This window comes from Ambystoma mexicanum, chromosome 6q (assembly GCF_040938575.1).
Source record: "Ambystoma mexicanum isolate Mex_15411 chromosome 6q, UKY_AmexF1_1, whole genome shotgun sequence".
In the NCBI taxonomy this organism is placed as follows: Eukaryota; Metazoa; Chordata; class Amphibia; order Caudata; family Ambystomatidae; genus Ambystoma; species Ambystoma mexicanum.
This window is the reverse complement of record NC_090937.1, coordinates 218706631-218731368: the sequence shown is the minus strand read 5'-3', so window position 1 is coordinate 218731368 and position 24738 is coordinate 218706631. Positions and strand designations below refer to the sequence as shown.

The 24738-nt window shown below is 46.9% G+C and overlaps 1 protein-coding gene across 1 annotated transcript in view; it reads right to left on the bottom strand.

The window, feature by feature from the left end:
• The window catches only part of LOC138515903 (alcohol dehydrogenase 1-like), a 349539-nt gene that overhangs the window by 168838 nt on the left and 155963 nt on the right, over positions 1 to 24738 (bottom strand). The window contains exon 3 of the mRNA XM_069630664.1: positions 23714 to 23855. Coding sequence (XP_069486765.1) covers positions 23714 to 23855 — 142 coding nt within the window. The remainder of the gene's footprint in view (positions 1 to 23713; positions 23856 to 24738) is intronic.

Below are 24738 nucleotides of genomic sequence, written 5' to 3'. Positions count from 1 at the left end.
GAATCATTTGTCAGAATGTGCCGGTACATGGATGAAGGCACGGCATTATGGGGCTTAACAAATGAGAGTTTAACACTTTGGAGCAACCCCTCTCTCTTTCCGCACAGACTCATTTACCTCCACTTCCACAAACGGATTATTTTACTCCAAAAAACACTGAAATACGTAGAGACTCCAATGTTTTGCCTAACCTAGAGTCTGTAGGACCTACATCTATATCTGCACTTCATTTGGTAATACAGTCTCTCCTCAGATTGTATGACAATATTAAAGATAAAGAGTTGTTCAAAGCCAAGAGAACATTCGAAAAACACAGTGGTGCCCTGGAAACACCGAGGGGGTGGCGTCAAACAAGTTTTAGAACTATATCATAAACAGGCAAAGGCGTCAGTCTTCAATGGCTCGGATATCTTGTGTTACGCCAATATGCAATTTCTGTGTATAGTGGAAAATATTTTTCCAAGAGAACTCTCTTGTTGCCTCAGTGTGAAAATGCACATGGAAAGCAATGAGAGTTCAATTGATGAGGCAATCTTGAGACCAATGTACCTTTGGCTCCGAATTTGGGGAAGTTCTGTTTTGATTAAATACGAGTAAGCCCTGGCCTATGTGATGACAATTGGGGAGGTTAAAAAATCCTATGGTTTGCTCATGTTAAAAAATGGCTGGTAGTGTCACGATCCTACTTGCCTGCCACCCAGCACCGCTACATGCATCTCTGCCTTTATTTCCTTGTTTTAGCGCTGCAGTTTTGGACTAATCTAATTGCATGTTCCATTATGGCTTTTGGGTTAAACCAGCAGATGCATTCTGGGACATGTATGCTGTCCAAAAGGCAGACTGCTGGAGGAGACATACTAAATACATTTGTTTGCAGCAAGCTACTAAGAGCTGCAGAGGGCCTGATTGCATTCACCTATTCCAAGCAATTGCAGGCTAGGCTGCAGAGAGCTGGAGAACACTTGATTAGAAACCACTGCTGCTACTGCTGCAGGCTACTGAAGCCAGGGCTGGGCTTAATTGAACACAGCTGCCAGAGTCTGCAATCAGCTCCACCCTGCTGGCCTGCTGGCTGGGAGGGCCTTTATAAGCTCACTTTGAACAGAAGCAGTTGTCAGTCAACTGCTTTCACTGGGAGTTCGTGCTGGTGCTCCTGTTACCAGTTTTTGACCTTTCCTGGAAATCCTCTTTTGGCCTTTTGATTCCTGTTGCTGTTGATGCTTGCAGCTCCCTCTCAGTCTGCTGCAGCCTTCTGCCCTGCTCCTCTGGGCTCCCACCAGGCAGCTCTGCCACACTCCGCTGCCGTCTGCCCTGCTCCTCTGAGCTCCCACCTGACAGCTCTGCCGCACTCCGCTGTCTTCTGCCCTGCTCCCCTGGGCTCCTGCCTGATGGCTCTGCCGCACTCTGCTGCCTTCCTCCCTGCTCCTCTGGGCTCCCGCCTGGCGGCTCTGCCACACTCCGCTGCCTTAAATCCTGCTCCTCTGGGCTCCCACCTGTACCTTCTGCCCTGCTCCTCTGGGCTCCCGCCTGACGGCTCTGCCGCACTCCGCTGCCTTCTGCCCTGCTCCTCTGGGCTCCCGCCTGTTGGCTCTGCCGCACTCCGCTGCCTTACGCCCTGTTCCTCTGGGCTCCCACCTGTACCTTCTGCCCTGCTCCTTTGGGCTCTCACCTGACGGCGCTGCTGCACTCCGTTGCCTTCTGCCCTGTTCCTCTGGGCTCCTGTCTGACAGCTTTGCCACACTCTGCTGCCTTCAGCCCTTCTCCTCTGGGCTTCCCTGCCTGGCAGCCTTGCCACACTCCTCTGCACTCTGCTCTGTTCCTCTTGGCTCCTTGCCTTGCTTCCTGCCTGTTCTAACTTCTGATATCCTATCCTGTCCTGTACCTGGTTATTTCTTTCAACACTGCTTTCCACTTGTATACATCTTGGTCCACTATGGTATCTCCACTTGAAACCGTTTTACAGTGTGACCCTGGGTTGGTCTCCGTTCAGATCAGATAAGGGAAGACTTCTGTTGCCTTCACCTAGTCCGTTAAAGTCGTACCTGCCTCAGTATATGGTCTTTCAGTTTTACCTTTGCACTGAGTACAACAGTCATGACGTTGCTGTATGACTGTTGTTAAGAGTAATCTGCTGGTACCTATCCCAAGGGCTTTCCTTAATCCCTGGAGACCCCTTGTCATATTCCAGCACACCCTTATTTCTGATCAATCCAAGTTGCCCGGCATACTTGCTTGTCTTTGCCTTTTCTCTGTCTCTTTGTTTACAGCCTGCTCCTGCATTTCCTGTGAATACCTGTTTCAACTAACAGCTTGGTATGTACCTTTAATCTGTTACATTCTAGCATTGTCTCCAGAATCTCCCTTAATCTACTTGCATACAGTGATAGATAGCCTCTGCCCTGTACTCTCCGCCTAGACTTCTGACAGGTAGATCTGGGACTGCATGCTCACTCCGAAGAACCATCTCGTATTACAAAGGAGTCTACAAAAAAGAGCAAAAGTTGCGTATTGCACTTATAAGTGGAACAAGATGGTATTCATGTGCTCTGCACTAACTCATGGTTCTGAATACATGAGCAGTAAAAATATGTTGGTGTTCGAGAAATATCTTGATGTAATCTCACCACCCTATACATTAAATTGCAACTCCGATCTTTTACCAGCCATTGGGATACCTCTACGGGCAATAGTTGTCTGTTATGTGGAGCAGAGGAAGAAAGTTTATGTAATTTTATGTTAATTTGCAAAAGACTTAAATGTTTAAGAACTAGGAATCTCAAACCGTTGTTAATCTTGTATGGTAATTCCACGACTCTCAATGCCAATGCAGTTCTGTTAATCAACAACAAATTTGGACGTGGTGCATTACGTCTCTAAGTATATGCATCGAGCTTGGCTCAAGAGGAACACATTAATGTACATTTTAGTGTAATACAGTCTGTGAAATACCTGATGGTATTCTCCCACCCACTCCCTTGGGATCTACCGTTCAGGTGGCCAGGGAAGGGCCATCGCTTTTGGATCCGTACCCTGGGGGTGGACAAGCAAAGGAGGATCACCTGAGTGGAGGGTTACGAGAGATTGCCATGTCCAACAAGTACTGAGACGAGGAAGAGGCAACTAAGATTAGTAGAAATTAACCATAGGAATAACATAGGGAAAGTAAGGACAACCTACCCTAGAAATAACTTGAGTTGTCCCACTAAAAGAGTCAGACAGATAATAATAATAATTTATACCTGACTCCACTTACCTGTTTTTTTCACTATAAAAGGTGTGGTTTAACACAGATGGATGTGCGATCTGGAGAAGCATTTTGAACCAGAGAAGCTACGAAGCTGGGATCTGCAGGACAGAGGATCCAGAGGACAGTGGCACACTGCAACGCTGGCTCAGTGTGTGAGGAGGGCTGCAGTGTGGCTGGGGAGCCGTGACTCCTGAGAGCCGGAGCAAGGCAGGTGGGATCCTGCTGGCAGAGTCCATGCAAGTGCTTGATCCCTTGGGCAATGTGCTGGGCCCAAGGGTGGCTGAGGGGCAGGTGGCGAGACCCTGACCTCGACCCAAATCATCCTGATCGTTCGCCAATGCTACGCTACCCGGTGAATTTCGCATGACAGAGCGAGAAACTCGGGAGTGTGCGGGTGGCTGGAACGGAAAAGAGGGGAAAAGCACAATTGATAAAACGGAGAAAGAAAGAAAGAAAGAAAGAAAGAAAGAAAGAAAGAAAGAAAGAAAGAAAGAAAGAAAGAAAGAAGCGCGGAAATAAAAGGCCAGAAAGTAAACACATTGAAAAGTAGGTAATTAGACTGGATGTAAAGTTAAAAATGAACAGAAGCAAAGTAAAAGGAAATTGTGAGAGCGCACAAGAAAGCCAAGAGAGGGCAAGTGGCCCGAAGAAAAAGTAAAGAAAAGGTTCAAGTGAGCATGGAAAAGGAAAGTGACAGTATTAAAGGTGCAAGGTTGCACGGCAAAGGAAAAGTAGTGCAAGTGGGCACAGCCAAAGACAGAAGAGTGAAACAGAAGGGTCAATCAAATGTGGGCGAATGCACACCCACTCTTAAACAAAAAAAGAAGAGATTTAGATGTTAAATTAGTACTTAGATGCAGGGGAAGTTAAAACAACCTTGGCATGAGGAAGAAGGTTTTTGAAATCTTACTTTCTGAGTCTGTGTCTCTCTTGTCACCATGCCTATCTAACAAGTCTTTAAACAATGAGGGATTTTGTAATTTATAATCACGCTTGAAGCATTTTTAATACTGACGTGGAGCAGTTGTACTATGTTGTGAATGTTTTTATTTATTCCTGTCTGTGTCTTGGATTATAATTAGATTTTTATAAATTATAATGTATTTTCCTTTTTTCAAAATGGTTGATTGTGATGTTGTGTTTTGTACCTAATGACTTTTCACTGCCGACACAACATCCTGATTCATGGAACTGTGCAAAGTGTATTTTTGTCTAGTTTAGACAATACTTAGGTACATCCTTGAATGGTAAAGTAGTGTCCCATATACTGGCAGAAGTAAAGAAGGGGTCAATTGGTTCTGTCTATATTCCTTCAATAGACATGTCCAATGCTTTTGACCGAATAATTCGCAATAGGTTAAGGGGAAAATTACTGACATGGAATGTTCTGTATGTTATAGTACGAATACTATCGCTTATACATCAAGATATGGTAGTCAGGGTTAGGGTGACCAAAGAAGGGCTTTTATCCAGACCTAATAACACCTACACAGAGCTAAGACAGGGCTGCATCCTTGCACTTATTCTTTCTAATCTTTATACTAGAAAAAAGTACCCGCACTCTGCACGGGTTCTGTAGACAGACATGATAACATTCTCCTCATTTGTTGAAAATCAATTATCCTGTAAGATAGCTCTTCCAAGTCGCTTATTGTTTGGTGTGCTTTGCACTCTAAAGTAAACAGCACTGAGAATGGGTTTGTGTGGTTGGCTGACATACCCTGGAGCAGAGGGGAGGGGAGAGTTGTTGTGCTGCAGCATACTGGGATCTTCTTTGCTTGCAAAATTTAGAAGAATTTATTTGAGGTTGTGTAAACTCTCATTGCTACCTCTTTTGCGTTTTCATTCAACTAAAATTGTGCCTTCCATTATTTATGGCTTGGACATTCTGTTCCTAGAAATTATTCCTTATTTGAATACTATTCAGGGTATCATTTGAAAGCATGCTCTCTATACTCTCTGTACCGAATGCAGTTATTAGACATGAGATTGGTCTAATCTCTCTACATACAGAAGTGATTTGGAGCCAATTAGGCACTTTTGCTAAAATAGGTGATCCTCACGTTGATACATTATATATGGATTTTGACGATGTCCTACTGCGTGGATCAGTCAGATCCTTTAACAATGTTAGTATGCAAATGAATGTGATTTTACATAAAGTCAACTCTAATGTTAAAGAATTATTAACAAATCTGCTTAAAAGAAAGTCAAGATTGTATTGGATGGAAACGACTGAGCAATTTGGACAACACCCTTCATATAAAGAATATGCACGTTTTGTTAGAAACACATATAGGTTGTCTAGAAATATCTAGCTGTTTCCTTGCACTCGTGCTCGGTTAATATACATTACATTTAAGCTAAATCAAATGCCTACACTGGAATGAATTAGCCCAAGATTGCGCTTAGAGAGATCTGCAAGAACTTGTCGACTGTGCAGGGGGGCTGACTCTATAGAAACACTGAAACATTTAACATAGTGGGGGTAATTCATGGAATAAATTTGCACCAAAATTTGTGGCGCAAGCTGGCGCAAGCGTGAAAAAGCTAGCGCACACGTGCAAATCGCACACGTGCGATTCATGGAAGGCCCTGCGTGTGTTTCTCCAGGGATGTGTGCCAAATCCGCGCTAACCTTACACGTCAGTGCAACTTTCCAAATGACAGGAACGGGGAAAACGCACAACTTCTCACTCACAGACCTAAAAAGGGGGCGGAACACGGGGAATGGGTAACAACGCGTGAAAATATAGGCGTAACGTGGGAAGTACCGCTGGGAAACACACTCAATGCCCAAACGCAAGTGAGCAACACGTATTCATGGAATCGAATAGGGAAAACCAGTACAAGTCAAAACACACGCACATGGCCAAATACGTCCGCCACACGAAAGCAGGCGGAAGCGCCCACACGCAGTGCGCGCAAACAACAAACAAGCATATACAGCTACCATTCCTCGCAGCAGTGATCATGGGACACCACAGGAGGAGGAGAATAGCCAGGTCCCGCATTTTTTTGACCAGGACCATCCTTTTTGGGGATGCCTGATGGCCAGGCCTATGGCGGCTAGAGGTATCCACCTCATATCATCCTAGACCTGGTCACTGAGTGGGAGGATGAACTCACATCACCCACCGTGTTCTCCCAAGCATTGAGCCCCTTGTAGAATGTGCTCAATGTACTGCATTTTTTGGCCACTGGGTCATTTCAGCAGACAACTGCCATAGTCGGGGGGGGAGTCTCACAGCCCACACAGTCACGTTGCCTACACCATGTGTTGGCAATCACCACTGCGTGCCCCTCAGTCCGCAGGCACATCTACATGCCCAGAACACCTGCAGAAAGGCAGGTAGTGGTCCTGGACTTCTACAGGGTTGCACACTTCCCCAAACTACTTAGTTCCATAGATTGCACGCATGTGGTCCTATGTCCATCTAGGGCCACTGAAAACATTCACCACAACCGCAAGCACTGGCATTCCATGAACGTGCAGGTTGTATGCGATGTCAAGAGAATCATCACCTCTGTCTATGCAAACTATCCAGGGTCCATCCATGACAGTTACATATACAGAATGTCCACCCTGATCCGGGCCCTGGAAGCTGGGAAGCTTGGCGACACATGGTTCATAGGTCAGTACAAATGCCTGTGCATATGCATGCATGTCACACACAGACAAATACACAAACCCAACAATTGACAACTATCATCACCTCCCCAGGGGACAGTGTGTACCCTCTGAGCACCCACATGAGGACGCCAATACAGAACCCCAGCACACCACCCCAGGTAAGATACAACACAGCCCATATTGCAACCAGGGCCATAGTGGAGCACACATCCGGAGCTTATGCTCCCTTGACCACTCTGGCGGCCAGCTACTATATGCACCCCCAGTAGTGTGCAGGATCATTGTGGCAGCATGTGCCCTGCACAACGTCGCAACGTGGCGGAGCGCACCGGTGGACATGGTGGTGCCCCCACATCCCCAACCACATGCACAGGCGCTGCTCATGGGAGGGGAAAGGGTACATGGCGAGGCAGCCCGGACTCAGCTTGTGCCCACATTTTTCACTTAAACTCCCACCCCTCCGGAGTGCACACAGGCCTGGCACATACCAGGTGACAATCGATGATGACAAAGAGACAGTGAGCTGTCACCACCTTACCAGCCTGAGAATGTTTTCACAGAAGTGCCGTCCCTAGCTACTTAAACATAACCAATCTGGTGTGACCAAAAGGAACACATGCAAGGTGCATATCCCACCACCCCCATGCAAAACAGGCCATGTAAATCACTGGTATGTCACCCAAACCCTCCCAACATCCATGACCCATGACCTCCATGCCATGCCCTGGCATGCAACAGCTGAACAGCCAACCAAATGCACAACACATGACACTATTGTCATTAAGTGCAACATGAGAAACGTAAACAGGCATGAAACATTCACACCTGACAATGAACCTGATAAACTCACTTGGCAAAAATCTCCCACGCATACAAAGGGGGACATTATAAGTAAGGCGGCACACCATAGATGGTGCCGGTACGTCACTGGCACTGTCCATACCGTACCATCATATTACGAGTAACCCTGGCGGGTGCCGGGCTGTGTGGTGGTCGCCAGAGCTGCACCTGCACCTACCACTACCGGTGGGCTCATGTTAGGGAGAATTCTCATTTATGGCTAAATTCCCTCACCTAGTGAGTCCCTCAGCAGCTTTGCTGGATTTCTGGGGTTTATTTTTTCCCACCTGGTAAGAGTGTGAGCCTTTCTCCCACTCTTACATGTGTTTTGCCATGTGTATTTCTACTTTTTGTGTGATCTTGAGCTCTGGGGCCACACCACTCCATGAGCCCCACTTTTGTGTGTGTTACACAGCACCTTCAGTGCAGTGACACAGGGTTGTCTTTGAGACTTCCCACTGAATCCATTTTTCTGGGGCTGACTACTATCCCCCAGAAACATGTAAAGTTGCCATTAACTTTATATAGTCACTTAAAACTACAGACCCACTACACCCCATCTTACATGGAGTATTGGAAAGGGTTAATTCCTACCCCTTTTTGTCTGTGCCTCTCTGAGCTTTGTTTTGCTCTCTTAACATTAAGACTTGGTTGGTGGCAGTGATATCTACCCTAACTTTTCTACCACGATTATACTATATAAACGTGCTACTGTTTTAGGCTGTTATATTAGCCTAGAACTTAAACCCTCCTGCTGAGTGATTGACAGCCAGGCTGCGTGAATTGAGGATTATGGCATAAAAGGCAGGACTCTTGGGCTGGAAGTGAGAGTTGCCACTGGAACTGCAAAGAACCAAAGAGAAGCGGAGAAGAAGACGGCTGCTGCAACTCCTGAGTCCCGATGAAGCCCTGCTGCAGTCCTGAGCTATCTACCCTTCAACGACAAGAGAAGATCCAGTCCGGAGTCTTCTTCCCCTGGGCCTGCTGGGATCAACCAGCTCATCTTCCACAGCCAGAGGATCCTCTTTGTGGTCGAAATAGCTGCACCCTGCTGTAGTGGAACGGATAGTGGTAACAAAGAGGAGCTCCAAAATCCCCCGGGAACTTAGATGGAGCAGAAAACTGAAAACAGATGATGGGGTGTTCCCGTGTAGACACAATTAATCAAATAATATATTGGCTACCAGCATTTACTGAACTGGTTGCTGTAATGAATCAATCACACAATTTGGTAAAGATATGGTACCTATCATGCTCTGCTTGTGCAATATATGCTGGTTGGTGCTAATACAACATAATAAACAACTCTAAAGCATTTACAAACAAGGTTTTATTATATCAGTGACATTTAAAAATAATAAAGTCCACAGAAACAGGTGGGATAGTGTATGCAATGTGACAAATATATGAAACACAGGAGATTGTCTGAAGCTGATATATTCCAGGTAAACGTCAAACAGTACTTGACAAAACACAAAAGGTGCAGTTTAAAAAAATGAACTGAATTTGACAACATAGCTCAATGTGGCACATATATTAGTACAGACTAGATTTGTCTGTAAAACTAAATGTGGTGGCTTTGCCATAAGTAGCTACCGGTCCCTGACTTGCTTAGAGTTAATTACTCCAGTCTCTAAGAACATATAGTCAACCAACAAGTTATTTGTTGGCTTAATGCTGCAAAAAAATGCTAGTCACAGAGCTATTGGAAATAGAGCTATTGTGCAGTATAAAGATGAGGCCAATAGACTGTAGCCATCTGAAGAGCCTCTCCAGTTTTAAAGGAGCGCACCTTTCATTCACCGTCGTTTTGCTGCTGCTGGCCTCATCCCTGGGTAGTGCATATTGCTCCAGACGTCCTCCTTCTTGTCTCCATGACTGAAGCTACAGGAACCGTGAGTCTACAGGAACTACCAGGAACAACTGCTGTGGCACCAGCTTTCTTCAACGAATAAGGTACTGTGGCCGACTTCGAGGAGTTGGGGTGAACCCTTCTTCCTCACCAAAGGCTTGTCCTTTTCTTCCTTCCCTCTTCTAACTTTTGACTCCTTTCGTGACAATATCTAAGTACTCCTGGCAATCTTGAATCGTGAACTGTAGTAACCATGTAATCCTCGGCAACAGGACCCCTGTTACACTTGACACTGGCGCAGGCCTATTGACTTTTATCTACTGGTTAGAAGGTGCCCTCTGATTCTATCTGCCTTGACAAAAGTATTGCCTATGATTTTTATCCCCAATTTTCTTGTGTGAATTCATGTGCTAAGTGTGTTTGACTATGGTTACATTTATTCCCGCGGGTACACTTATCTTTAGTAAGACCGAACTGTCATTACTGTCAAAAAGTGATTGTATATGTACTCCCAGTAACGTCTTTGTTTCACAACACCGGTCTGTCAAATCCCAATGTACTTACCTTGAATTTATCTACCCAAGGGGAATTGGTTGTGTGTAGTGTATTTGAAGTGTTGTTTTATTTTAATAGAAGTGAAGTGTTTTGTGAACAGATGGTTTAAAAATAAATTTGCTTATATTTCTTAACCAGAAACCTTGAGTCAGTGTTTGCTTGAGTCACAGTAATTGTAGTCCTTGGTGTAATCTCTACTACTGCTCATTTGCTCTTGAGATAAGTCTGGCTGCTCAGCCATTGCTACCACTTTTTCTGTGTAATGTAGGCTTCTACCAACGGTGAAATTTTACTACCACTTGTATTATTAATTGTGTGTAGTGGTCCCTAAGTGCACCCCTGCCTCTTCTCGCTGTACGGCCACCCTGGACTCCACATACTCCCTGGTCACCCCGGCCACGTGCCCGACCACTCCCAAAAAAGATGCCCAGCTGAGCCTCCTTAAACTTTAGTGGCCTCACAACCATGGCACGGATGTACTAATGCCAATGGGAGCTGCACTGAACAGTTGTCCTGGTCAATAGGGGTGAAGGGGGCAGGGTACGTGATGGTAGACGCACCCCTGTACTCCTGCAAGGCTGCCTGTGGGCCCTGGGGTAAATGACGTTCACGCAATGCTCAGGCACCCCAAAAATACAGGACAAGTGTACATGTAACCCCTGTAGCCCACGTGCATGTAAAAAAACCTCACGCAGTACGCTGTGGCAGCCAGGAACACAAAAACGTGTACGCGATTAACACGCGGGCTACTATGACCTCAATAAATGGGGTACACGACAAACAGGGGCACCCGCAGTGTGAAAAATAGCATGCAATAGCGTGCATGACTCACCGTCAGTGTGGAAAAGAAATATCATAGGCATTGTAACCGCGGTGAAGTAATCGCGTGTGATCCCTAAAGTAGGAAAAACACACGCGTCGGTCTCCAGTGAAAGCACTTACACCACGCTGCAGACCCCCGTGGACCATTTACACGTGCATAAGGAAATGCCTGCGCGCGTTACTTCACTTATGCTCTTACGCGCTACGGTCCTTTCCTCGAATTACACGCTGACGTGCTGTTTATTCACATGCCAATTCGCCAATTCACTCTGCATAAAGCTGGCCATGCAATAACACGCAGACGACCACGTTTCTGCCCAGAAGGACATTTTCCTGCCCCTCCCAGAGCCCCAGGAGCCTCCTACAAGCCATCTGCTGCTGCCTGCCTGCCTGCCTGCCTGCTGCCAAAAGTGCCCTGTCATTTAGTGCCTGCACATCAGCCATCTGCAGGGGTCCAGTTGCTGTGACCACCCCTGCTGGAACAGAAGACTCCCGACTGGTGTTCCATCACTCCATAGCCCAGCCCCAGGACCCAGTTACCCACCCACACCTACCTCGGGGTTGCCATGTCCGAACCAACACCATCGGGCACCAGTGGCAACCCCCCAGCAGAGAGGCAGAGGGCTGCCAGCTTCACTCCAAATGAAGTTGGCATCCTGGTGGAGCAAGTCCAGGGGCATTATGATGCCCTCTTCACACCATTGCACGCCGACAATGAAGGATGGGAGAGGATCTGGAAGGACATAGTGGATGCCATCAACGTGGAGGGGTGGCACCCCGCTACATCAAACACGTCCAGAAGCACTGGGAGGACTACAAGTCCAGGACCCTCAAGAATGCCCGGCGCTTCTTGGAGGCAGCGGATGCAGTGGGGCGCTGGGGCCAGCTTAGCACCCAGCAGATGAGGGTCCTGGAGCGCATTCGCCCAGTGCTTCACCACAAGATCCTCAGGATGCAGGCCCATCTGAAGTCGAGCGGTAAGTGCCCATGCATTCCTGTTTGAAACAGTGCATGTTGCAGTGTGGTGGTAGTTAGCTACTTGGCTGTATGTGTGACATGGCTCATGTATGGATGTTTGTGTGCAGGGACATGATAGTGCTGCATGTGAGTCCAGTCAGGCGTGGCCCACATGGATGGTGTATGTGTTACATTGCATCATGCGAAGCAGCATGCGAATGCACCCATGTATGCATGCCTGTGACTGTACTTGGACATGTTTGGGGTGTGAGAGATGGGTGCTGCTGTCATGGACATGCATGGTGTACATGTCTGTGTCTGAGTCGTGTGTGTGTGACTGGTAAACACCATGGATGTATGACACATGTCCGTGATGATGAGTTGATTCACTGATACAGCCTAGTCATCCTTGTATCCACTGTGTCTGCGGGTAAACGGGGGCCAGATGAATGACCCTCCGGTGATGTGTGCATGTGATCAGCATGTCCCATGATGCATGTGAGTTTCAACCCACCATTGGATGTTTCTACGGTGCCTTGGACATGGATGCAAATGTGTGTTGCATGTGCCATGCCTGTTCTGCATGTGTGTTAGCTGCACTGACCCATGTGTTGTGAACGCACATGATGGAAGTGACGTTTGACAGTGCCACTCATGTGCTATTGCTTTCTGTCTAGGGAACTATTGTACAGTGCCCTGATGCTTGTGTTCACTGTCTCCCTTTATACAGCGGCGAGTGACGAAGAGGGCGGAGACAATCCTGTGGAGGAAAGCGGCACGGATGCCTCCACCGGCTGGCGACGCAAGGCCCAGTCACCCTCCCAGGAATTCCATCATCCAGGAGCGAGGGGACTGGTGCTGCGCCTGCCACTACGACTGCAACGGAAGGGGCGGGTGAGCCCCCACAGGGGCTTACGACGGCGGAAGACGGTGCAGAGCCATCCCGGTTGGTGGTGTGTACGGAGGAGGAGGAGGCCGCATCCAAGCTGCACATGGGGCCTGGTGGGGGTGGTACCACTGGTGCAAGTGGTGCAGTCCAGGGGCAGGTGCAGGAGGCAGCACAGCTCACCGCGGAGGAGCCTGTGCATGTCACTGTCCCTAACACTGACTGTATCACCATGCACCAGCAGAGATGCCCCGTCCAAGGCCCGTCCGCAGATAGGGGGGGAGGTCCACATGATCTGGCACTCCTCTACCTGCAGACGTGGGGACCCATGACAGGATTGAGTCAGTCCTCATTGGTTTTGCGTTGCGCACACGTGCGATTCGTGATGATATGCATGCATCCTGGGGGGACCACGCATGTCATCACGAAGAGACGTGTGCCAATGTGGCCCATTTGAGAGGGCTCGTGGTCGGTGGGGTTTCCTCCATGTGTCGCTCTGTCTTGTGGCCCTCTCCTCTTCCATGCACACTATACGCCAGTCATTCTCCGTGCCGTCTTCTGGCCCAGATGCCACCAGCGCCCCCTGTGGACCTGCCCCAACCAACGCAGCCAGACTGGTGGAGATCCCATCCCTGCCACAGTTGGGAGTCGGAGCTCCAGCACACGTGGTCACCCCAGCAACTGGACCCCTGGCAACAGACGATGTGCAGGCACATTCAAGCAGGGCACCTGCATGACGGCCCCGGGTGTTGCCATCTACCCAGAGCCAGTCTTGGTGGCGGTCGGCAGGCAGCAGAAAGGTGGAGGCATGCTCAACATAGGAGGCATGTAGCCTAAGGGTCATCAACATCATCGGGGCAGGCATCGGCCGAGGGGCAGGAGGACCCCGGACTGGTAGTGTCTTCCGTGTGGCAGCGGTTGGGCCAGAAAATAATACATGACTCGGAGCCTGTTGGCAGGTGCCCGTCACTGGGGATGGGGTGGGTGACATGAGTCGGCGCCTGCTGGCAGGTGCCCATCACTGAGGGTGGGGTGGCGGACACACAATGTTTTCCATGCGATTTCGCTGGCACAAGCGGGGTATGCATATTCCGAGGGGTGCGCAGGGAGTTTTACACGTGTTTTCGCTGGTGCGAGCGGGGTACGCGTATTCATTTTATGGACTGATGTTTTGGAGCCATTTTACTTTGGATTTTATTGTTTGCAGCCTTCATTTTTTTTGCTTAATTTTTGACATCCAGACTTGGATTTATTTTTTGTTTTCTTGTGTGCTGGCAGGTGCCCGTCACTGGGGTGTGGGGTGACGGACATGAGTCCGGCCTGCTGGCAGGTGTCCGTCACTGGGGGTGGGGTGGGGGACATGAGTCGGCGCCTGCTGGGAGGTGTCTGCCACTGGGGCTGGGGAACACGCAATGTTTTACACGCGATTTTGCTGGCGCGAGCGGGGTACGTGTATTCTGAGGGGTTTGCGGGTTGTTTTACATGCAATTTCACTGGCGCCAGTGAGGTATGTGTATTCCGAGGGATGGACAGGGAGTTTTGCACGCAATTTTGCTGGCGTGAGCGGGGTACGCATATTCCGAGGGGTGCACGGGGAGTTTTACATGCGATTTTGCTCGAATGAGTGGGATACACGTATTTCAAGGGGTGCGTGGGGAGTTTTACACACAATTTCGCTGGCACGTGAGGGCTGTGTGGCGTTTTTAGCTCGTTTTTGTGGTTGGGGGGCTATATGCTGGTCCACTTGCCTTTGCGCCATGTAGGGGATTTGTGCGATGTTTTAGGTGCTGCAGGGTCGCTGCACCACTCTGCGCCACGGCTGGTTATGGATGTAAGTATCCATGAATAGGATGTGTTTGAAAATGGGTTTTGGCGCACGCAGCCAGCGCACGCTGGCGCACGCTCCCTCTCTGCGCTGCCCGCGTGCGCTGCTTCTGCTCTAAAATCTATGAATTACCCCCTATATTGCGAGTAGACTGGCGATCTCAGAAAACTTCATTTTAATCGTTTTGTATATAGGAATATCAAGAATCAGTATGGAAACATTTAATGGAAGGCAATTGTTTTGCCCTAATGTTAGCTCTATACAGTTCGATAACTTTACTTTTTGATATGCTCAATATCTAGATGAATTGATATTACTTACATTAGTTTGTTGATTAACACGTTTTTACGGTTTTAAGGAGGGTTGGCCATTGCAAATGTATATCACTGCAATTTTGTTATAATGTATTGTAGTATTTTAGCACTGTATTTTGTATCTGTTGCACTGTTTCTTTAATATGTGTAACGCTTCGTTTGGAAACCGATCGCAATAACAAAAAGAGTGAGAGGAGTAGAGAGAGAGAGAGAGAGAGAGGAGATAAAAGTGGGAGAGGGGAGACAGGAGGAGAGGGGATACAGGAGGAGGGGAGGATAGGAGGACGGAAGAACAAAGAGGGGATGAGACAAGGGGAGATAACAGAAGAGGAGGAAAGGATGAATTAGGTTTAAGAGTGGGCAATGGAGAGAGAAATAGAGAGTGAAAGAGTATGAAAAGGCAGAGAGAAAGAGAGTTCTGTCAAGTTCTGATCATGTTCAATAGATTCTCAAAAACATCTAATCGAGTTGTGGAGTTTTTGGGGCTATCTGTGACACTCATCACACTGGCGCATCTTGGCCCACAAATGTGGTCCCTTCTACTCAGATTGGCTGTACCTTTGGGCATTGCCTTTATGCCCTCCATGCCCATCTGAAGCTGGAAGTAACTACTACACTGATCACCTTAACTCTCTCTTAACCAAGGCTTTTTACACTGAATTTCAAAGTTTTTGTTGACATGTATGTTTCACATTAAACCTGATCACCCTAATTCCCTCCTAACAAAAGTTTTATTATCTGAATTTCAAGGGTTTGTAATACTATAGTTTCTTCGCAGCCCACTAGCCATGGTCTTGGGCACAGTAAATGTTGCACCAATATGCGTCTGTGCGGCCCACTAGCCGTGGCCTTGAGTCATTGTCCAACGCATTTTGGCTGTGGCTACTGTACATGCACACCAATAGGTTTCTTCTGAGCCAACTAGCCATGGCCTTCGGCTGTGGACATTGCGCATGTTGAACCAATAGGTTTCTTTTGGGCCCACTAGCCATATCCTTTTTTAAAAAAAAGTTCTTTATTGACCGATTCACGTCTCAAGACATTCAGAAATGCATTGTCAAAATGTGGTACAACCACTAAAGCTCGGTACAAGCAAATTATTAATAAACAGGCAGTAGGGTCCTCCTGACAGTGTGTAATTTACAGGGCAGGACTTATTTATCAGACATTCTCTGACATGTTGGTTCTTATTGCTGTTAGGCTTGCGAGTAGGCCCATAGCTCACCACCGGATGACTCCCCGGATTCCAATATCGGTTGTTGAGACAGTAGGTAGGACACAAATGGACCCCAGATGTTGTTGGGTCTAGCCTGCTGTCCACACAGAGTACTGTATTCTTTATCAGTGTCGCTAAACCAGATCAGATCTCTGAGCAAAGTCTGAGTTCTGGGGGTTCAAGTCATTCCATCTCATTAAGATACATCTCCTCGTAGCTATCATTCATGTTGTAAGCAACTTCCAGTTCTGTTTTGGAATCCCAGGGAGCCAGCCAAACATACAGCTCAGCAAATCCCAAGACATTACCCTTCCCAGCATGTTAGAGACTACTTCCTCCACCCCTTCCCAGAAACCTCACAATTCTGGGCACCCCTAAAACATATGAAGAAAGTCAGCTGCTGCAGCGCTGCATCTCGGGCAGATGCCCGCCCTGGTGTGGTTATACAGATGGAGACGAGCCGGTGCCAGGTAGGTCCTGCATAGGGTTTTGAGGTGGATCAGTTGGAGTAGTGTGTTGAACGCCCCACTATGCATGCACTCACAGAGCATTGCCCATTGTTTATTGGTAAAGGGGGGCATTGCATCCTCCTCTCATTGATATCTACACTTCAGGGCCTCACTAGGAGTTTTGCGCTGGATCAGCCCATATAGGGTAGCGACCACCTGCCTCATGGTCATAGAGACCATCAGGTATTGCAGCAGTGGGAGTGTAGGTGGAATATCAGGGAACAACGGGGACCATTCCTTAAAGGCTGCCCGGATTCTAAAATACTGCAGTGTGCGTTGGAACCCTGCTCTCATCCTTGCAGTGATGTGCTCCTGTGATACAAATATTCCCCAAGTGTATAAATCAGCCATGTGTTCTATCCCAACCCCTCTCCACTCCTGCACGCCAGCTTCATCACACATCAGTGGGAGGCACTCAATATTCCATATCCGAAGGCCCAGCTTAAATGGGATATGGACCCACAGTCTCTTCGGATGCCATGCCAACCTGGCCAACTGGACCTTCAGTTCAGTGAAATAGCTAACTCCAGGCCACACAGCTATGTTATGAAAAAGTGAGCGTAGTTTGGGGACCACCACCATTTTAGCAATTGCTATCCAACCCAGTAGTTAGAGGGGGAGTTTACACCACTTCTCCACCCTGGAATTCAGAGTGCTCAAATACTTTTTATGATTGTCCTCCAATAATGTCCGGGCGTCTCTGCTTACCAGCACCCCAAGATACATAACTAATTGTTGCTCCCATCTATAACCCTCAGTATCAGTGGGTTTAAAAGTGGCTTCATTCACTGGAAATAATATCGACTTTGCCCAATTTATTCTAAGGCCCAAAGTCCGACCGAACTCCGCTATCTCCTGTGAGAGCGGTTTCAAGTTGGTTGCAGGGTCTTTAAAGCATAGGATAGCATTGTCCGCATACGACACCAGTTCCTGAGCGCCGCCTAGAGCCAGTCCCCTCACCAGGTGAAATTTACATAGCCAGGCCGCCAGTGGTTCTGTTGCAATTGCAAAGAGCAATGGCGACAGCGGGCAGCCCAGCCTGGTCCCACGACCCAGTTCAAAGGCCCTGGATCACTTGACGTCAAGCCCAATTTGAGCATTTGCTCCAGCGTACAGCAGCCTCACCGCTGTTAGATAATATTCTGGGATTCACACCTGTTGTATCACCTCAAATAGGTATCTCCATTCAACAGAGTCAAATGCCTTCTCCATGTCGAGCAGCAATGCAGTTTCTTGTACTTTATGGTCTATTTGGGCCAGGATTGCGAAGAGCCTGCGCAAGCTCAATGAGGTCGATCTTCCAGAGATAAAACCTGACTGTTCCGCGTGGACTATGGTTGCCACGTATGGAAGCAGTCGATCTGCCAGCACCGTAGCAAATATTTTTGTGTCTAGGTTCAATAGGGAGATGGAATGGTATGAGGAACAGTCCAGGGGGTCCTTCTCAGGCTTAAGAATTAGAATGATCGCAGCCTCTCGCAAAATTGGGGCGAGTCGCCCCACCTCTGTGCCAAACTCCTTATAGAATTCAGCTGTTATTCTGTCTGTAACAGGCACTTTTGCAGAGGGGAGAGCACGTATGGCAAATAAAATATTGTTGTGTAATGGGCTTAGCTAGAGCTTCATTCATCTCCCGCTGCAAAACAGGCAGGGAGGCCTCGCTCACATATCGCACTAATTCCTGTGCTAGTACCGACCCCCTAGCTGAGTATAAGGATTTGTACTATTGGCAAAAGATGTTTAGAATGGCGTCTGGCTGTATGACCACTTGGCCATCTGCAATCTTCACAGGAACAATATCCGTGGCTCCCCTTTCGCGTCGCTCAGTGCTGCTAAAAGTCTACCCGGTCTATCCTCCTCCCCATATAAATGAGCCATCTACGGGTGAGCCAGTTATTTCGCCGCACGCTCCGCTAGACTATTAAAGCAATCCAGTGCATCCTCAGGTCGGCCACAGAGTCTGCGTCCTCCCCGTTCTCTGCCCCACCCTTGTGGCGCTTGATATCGAGCTCTGTTTCAGAGATCTGCCTACGTATTGTCTTCAGCATTCCCCATTCTAGAAATAGACATCCCCTCCGTAGCACCACCTTGAATGCCTCCCAGATGGAGCTCGCCGTAGAGACCAAACCTAAGTTCTCCAGGAAGTATAACTTAACTAGACTAAGCACTTCACTGTTAAATACTATGTCCGATAGGGCTGCAGGTTTGAATCTCCAGATGGGTCCAGGGGCACCTTCACTACCCAAGTCAATCGACCAGAGGACCGGCGAGTGGTCAAATTGTGTTTTAGGAAGAAGGATACAGTCATTTGTTCTACATATAAGAGGCAGGCTTGCAAGGATATAATCAATGCGTGAGGAGGTTTTGGGGGCCATTAAGTGGAACGAGTATTCGCTACCCTCCTGCCATAGTAGCCTTCAAACATCCCCCAGCTCTAACACCACTATGCATCTCCTTACTGTCTCTGCTGCTCTAAACCGTGGGCGGACGTTTTCAGCTGATCTGTCACTCCTGGGGTCCAGGGTGACGTTGAGGTTACCAACCATACAGTATAAGTGTGCAAGTATTTGTGGTATCGGGATAGCAATGACTCAAACATCTATGGTCTTAACATGGATGAGCCCCGGGCTCTGCAGAGAATTACATCCCGGTCTCTGTAATTGAGCAGGCAAGCTATTATCAGGTGGAGTCCCTGGCCCGGTCTAGTGGTCACCTGTGATACACAATGGGCCCTTTCAATCAGGAATTGTGATGACAAATACGGTGTCTGCAGCACTTCCTGTACACACTTTTCCATGAAGACCTCCATATTTCGCTGTGGGATACACTCCGGGACTGCCACCACCCAGTTATTATTCCTCCGGGACCTCCCCTCCAGATCTTAGTTCTCATCTTTAATTGCAGGGACTTCCCTATGCAGCGAACCAATCGTCTGAGGTAACCCTCCCTGTTGGTGTCTTCCAGGACTCCCACCTGGTGTTCTGCCTCTGATATTCTTTCACTTTCCTTATCCATGCGTTCCTGCATGTGGTAGACCTTGTAGGCCATTCCATCAAGTTGTGTGTTGATAGACCCAAAGCCGGACCTCATTTCCTCCAGAATCACGATAAGTTCTGACTCCGGGGCTCCTCCAGTAGACTTCGAAGGGGCCTCCTCCTGGCCTGACAGACCAGGTCTGTCCGGGGGGTGTCTCGGGGCATCAGCCTCTTCTCGCATCTGCCACTCAGTCCCTCCTTCTGGGAGAAGGGCAAGCTGAATTGCAGCTTATTCCCCTCAGCAATACAACACTCCCCTTGCCACCCCACCTTGCAATCTCCATGGGGCCTGTGTGCCTCTTCCAGTATCTGGGGTGCACACAGCAACTGTGTCTTCCAGGACCACCCAGTGGCTGGGGAGAATGCGTCCCCACCTCACAGGTTCGATGGTACTGAGGGTTCAAGTGTTTCCTGCCCTTCCCAGAATACCGGAACGTGCAGGTAGTCTAGGGAAGTCATATTTTCCCAGCGGGGCTACTCTGCTATGGCGTAGGGTGGGCAGGCACCTCTCAGGAGGGGGGATCCTATAGTCACTGGTTCCCCACAGGGATCGTCTCTCACCCCAGTCGCAGCCTTGCCAGTATAGGCCCAAGTTCCTTGCTAGGCAGTGGTGGAGAGCCTGGTTAAGTGTGCTGATACTAGCAGCTGAAGGTCATGTGGGTTCCTGGGACTTCTTATCATTAAGCAGGTTTTGTGGCAAAGGCTAGGTCCACAGACACTGGCCACCTGTATAGGTGCAGGGTCTGTGAAGTCGGGTAGGCTCCCAAGTGTGCCCGTCAGGGTGCTGGTCTAGGTTTGCACTGATATCGCTGTAGTCGCTGTGGACTCAGTCTATTTCTGGAGGATAGTCTCTGGCTCAGGGGTTGTAGACTTGGTTGTGGCCCCCAGTCTCGCCTGCCCGTTTTTACAAAGTTCCAGGGTGGCGGAGGGACATTACCCCCTATCACTGTTTGGTTCATGTGACACATTTGCATCCCAAAGGTGGACTTGATTGAAATGGGAGTGCTGAATTATAGGGGTTTTGTTGTGATCAATGTGAAAAATGTGATAACCTTTATTCTCTCCTTTACAGCTATGGCTCATTGATTGCCTAATTGTTTTTAAGAAACAACTGAGAATATAACTGTTTAGGTACATTTTCTGGCTAGCCGTTGTTGGTAATCTTTGGTCTACATGATATATACTCCATCTGCACCCAGATTCAGCTTGCTGACAGGTCCTCCCCCATGGGAAAAGAGTGTTACAAATACTAAAATTCAAATCAAATCGTTTTTCACTCAATTTCAAGGGTTTTGCGATACCTTAGTTTCCTCCTGGCCCACTAGCGATGTACAAATAGTTTTCTTTTGGGCCCACTAGCCCTGATCTTTAGCCATGGCCAGTGCCCATGACCGAACATGTTGCATAGTTTCTTGAGTTCTCACTAGATATAGCCTTCGTCCGTGGCATCTGTACGTGTTGCACCAATATCTTCTTTTGGGCCCACTAGCCATGGCCACTGGCCATGTCACACCATTAATTTGTTACCAAATACCCATTGCCCCCTGCCCTGTAGATGTAGGCACTGCAGCTGTTATTTCACAGTAATCATTTTCAATAACAGAAATTCCTGCGGTAGAGTGGTGGTTTGCCGATTCCCACCATAAGGACAACAATAACTCAGAATGAAAAAGTTTTCCATGTTCTCACAGGTACTCAACTTGTGTCCCATTTCTTTTTTTCCAGGTCCCCTCACTCCACTCAATTGTTTTTTAACCTCTATAACCCCCTCTCATTACCCCATCACTCATTGCCTTGTGTGACACACATTTTTTCTGAATGCGTTTTGCAGCGTTGCTGCTGTAATCTAGTGAGATTCACATAGTCTTCCCCGATAAACTAAAAATGTTCTACTCGTAAGTGGCTTCGAAACCCACCCCCAAATCCCCAACTTCACATGGTGACATTTTTCCCACTCCCGACCTCTAGCTTGATGTGATTGTTTTGCTATTGCTTTTGGTATTTTTGCAGTGCCTACGACCAGCCCATCTAAGCACTGTAATTCAAAACAATCACTGTTCCCCTAGGAATCACTACATAATCAGAAGTGTTTTGAGTCTCTTTCTGATGTCGAGAATGTTATTAGACTCAGTAAGGTCATGGGGGAGATCCTTCCAAAGTTTGGTCCAAATCTGCCCAGCAGTTTTCGCGCTATGGCTGTGCAATAACAGCACTTTTTCTCTATCGTAAAATCAATGGGATGAAAACTGTGAAATTGTGATTTTTGTTTTATTAATAACTTTTCATTTTATAACGTATTTTTCCTAAAATTAGCAATTTGGATGGAGGTCCTTGACAAACCAAGTCAATTGTTATTAGCAATAGAATTTTGGGGAAAAAGGCTACTTTTTTAATTTCTGAAAAGTCTGTCAGCATCTCTGCTGCAAAACACCATGGGAAAAATGTAGCTATCATTTTAGGAGTAGGGGGCACCCCCTTCTCCATCAAATATTTTAACAACTACTGTATGGAATAACACCAGACCCCTCATGGAAATCAAGTCAACGATTCGTGCCCAAGTTGTTTCATACTCGGCACAGTTCCATCCAGTGGTTTTTGCTGTGTGCTGTGCAGAAATGTGTACTTTTTCTCTACGTGAAAATAAATGGGAGCAGGACAAAAACAGTGTATTAATTACTTTTTCATTTTTTAACTGATCTTTCCCCAAATTTCCAGTCAAGGGGAGGGATGGTGGGCAGGCAGTGGGGGAATGGTCTGGTCGGTGGCAGGGGCGAGGTGTGGGGGTGGGGGTTTGATGTCACAGGCTGACAAACCTTTTGTTTGCAAAATGCCAGCCAAATCCGTCAAGGAAGTCAAAAGTTACTGGAAATTCAATGTTCGGGTTTCCTGTGGAACCTGATTCTCACCTTAACAATAGTGTGGCGATCATTGCACTATAATTTATGTCCAGCATGAAGTGCTAGTGCAAAATATCTATAATACCATACCCTTCCAGGTCAGAGTAAAATATCATACCAATATTAAAAGTACCAGGTGTGATTACTGAATCCCCAAACTAAATATGATTTTTCCTGTAAAAATTAAGGGAAAGCATAATAAGCTGCGTACTTTAGAGATATTTCATAGCAAGATGAGTGGCATGATATATGAAGCACAATGCCACATGTGGTGGAGCAATCCGGATAATTGCCACAGATCTGCAGCGGCCAAAATATTGTCCCAAATAACAAAAGAACTTTATTTGCAAATTTGGTGTGGAGTACTAAGTTCAAATGTGCATGTATTTTACAATTGCCTTGAAAACGTTGTGTTTTCTAGAATTCATGTAAGTAAGAGCAATGTTAGGAATTGCCAAATTCCGTGCCGCAGAAGTGCAACTGCAGTAATTGTTCTCCCAACCAGGGGTTCGTGATCAGATCTGAACAGCGTTTTTTCTTTTTGGGGTGGGACACTATTTTCACAGCGTGTCCTGGAGAGTGTTGTACTATAACTTTGGCTTTGGGGTGCTGGCTAGTGGCATGCACACTACCCAGAGGGTATTTCTGTTAAACTAGGGTTGGGCTGTTGTCATTTTTCAGTCCCTAGAAACTACCCAATTGAGAGACAAAAGCATTCATTCAAGTAAAGATGGGAGAAAATATGGATATTTCGTCTTATTTCGGGCATGTTAATGAGGGAGATGTGGCAGTTAGACATTTTGGAGAGAATTTTAGGCAAATGTCGCAAAGCAAAGTGTCATTCATTTTAACGTAGCAGCAGTTGCTGTCAAACACACTCATTTGTCAACAATGTGCTTTAATTCACCTTGACCCATAAAGAAGTTCTTTTCATCTGAGAACAACCCCACTTCTGGTGATCAGAAAGAAAAAAACATACAGCAACTGTTCTCCATTGTCAGGACACAAACCCTAGAAAACAATACTTATTCATGGGAACACTTTGGAATTACAGAATGATTCAGAGAATTACAAAGAAAGTAATCGTGGAATGAAAACATAGTTCAGAAACATATTAGACTCGCCTGGTTTAAATTCAGTCACTCCCTCCCCAACACTTTCAACAATCCCTGCTCCTTCATGGCCAAGAATAACAGGTAATTTGACATGGCTCATGACACCTTCAATAACATGGTCATCTGTGCGGCAGATCCCTGTGGCTACAATCTATGTGATAAACACAACATATGTGAAAGATGCATGACATAAATTATACATATTTAACATATGATCGACATAATGCTGCACAAAAGGGAGCGCAATCTACACTATATGAATGACTAAATTCCCTGTGATTTATTTAAATATGTTTACTACAGCCTCCATATCACAGTTAAATTATAAGACAGAATTGAAGCATGTATTGCATCACATTAATGGCAGTTTCTGCACACTATTGATTAGTATGAAAGAGCCCCATTCTTGGGATGCAGGAGACAATCTGGATCAAACACATTACGTTCTCTCATGATTTGCTGCTTTTTTGTGTTTAATAATTATTAGAAAAAAGAAAACAAAAAACAGACGTAGTCAGAAATATTTTCTCAGAAATCACTGTAGTTATGTTTCTTAGTAACCCTAACATCTAATTTCATGTAATTCTGTCCTTTCTCTCATTTCATTTAGCATGATTTGAGTCCTCCGACCAATACCCTTAACTATTATCATTTTGGGCTAGGAAATCACGAGGACATAGGAATGAAAAATACTCATTGCATGTCTGTATATGTGTTGTGTGTGCGTGTATGCGTGTGCGTGCGTGTGTGTGTGTGTGTATGAATGTGCGCTTGAGTGTGCATAGGTGTGTGTGTGTGAATGTCCACGTGTCTGTCCATGTGTAGGCACTTTTTAAAATAGGATTTAATTGAATGTGATGCTCTCTAATTACTGATGCAAGGTCACAATGGTACATTATACAGACATATTAGGTACGTACTGTCAGACAAAACAAAGTAAAAAACAAAAGTCACCAGTCATTCCTCTCTAAAGACAACATGCTATCTGTGTAGACTTTATTAAAAGAAAGATGCGACTCAAATGTACTTTTGAA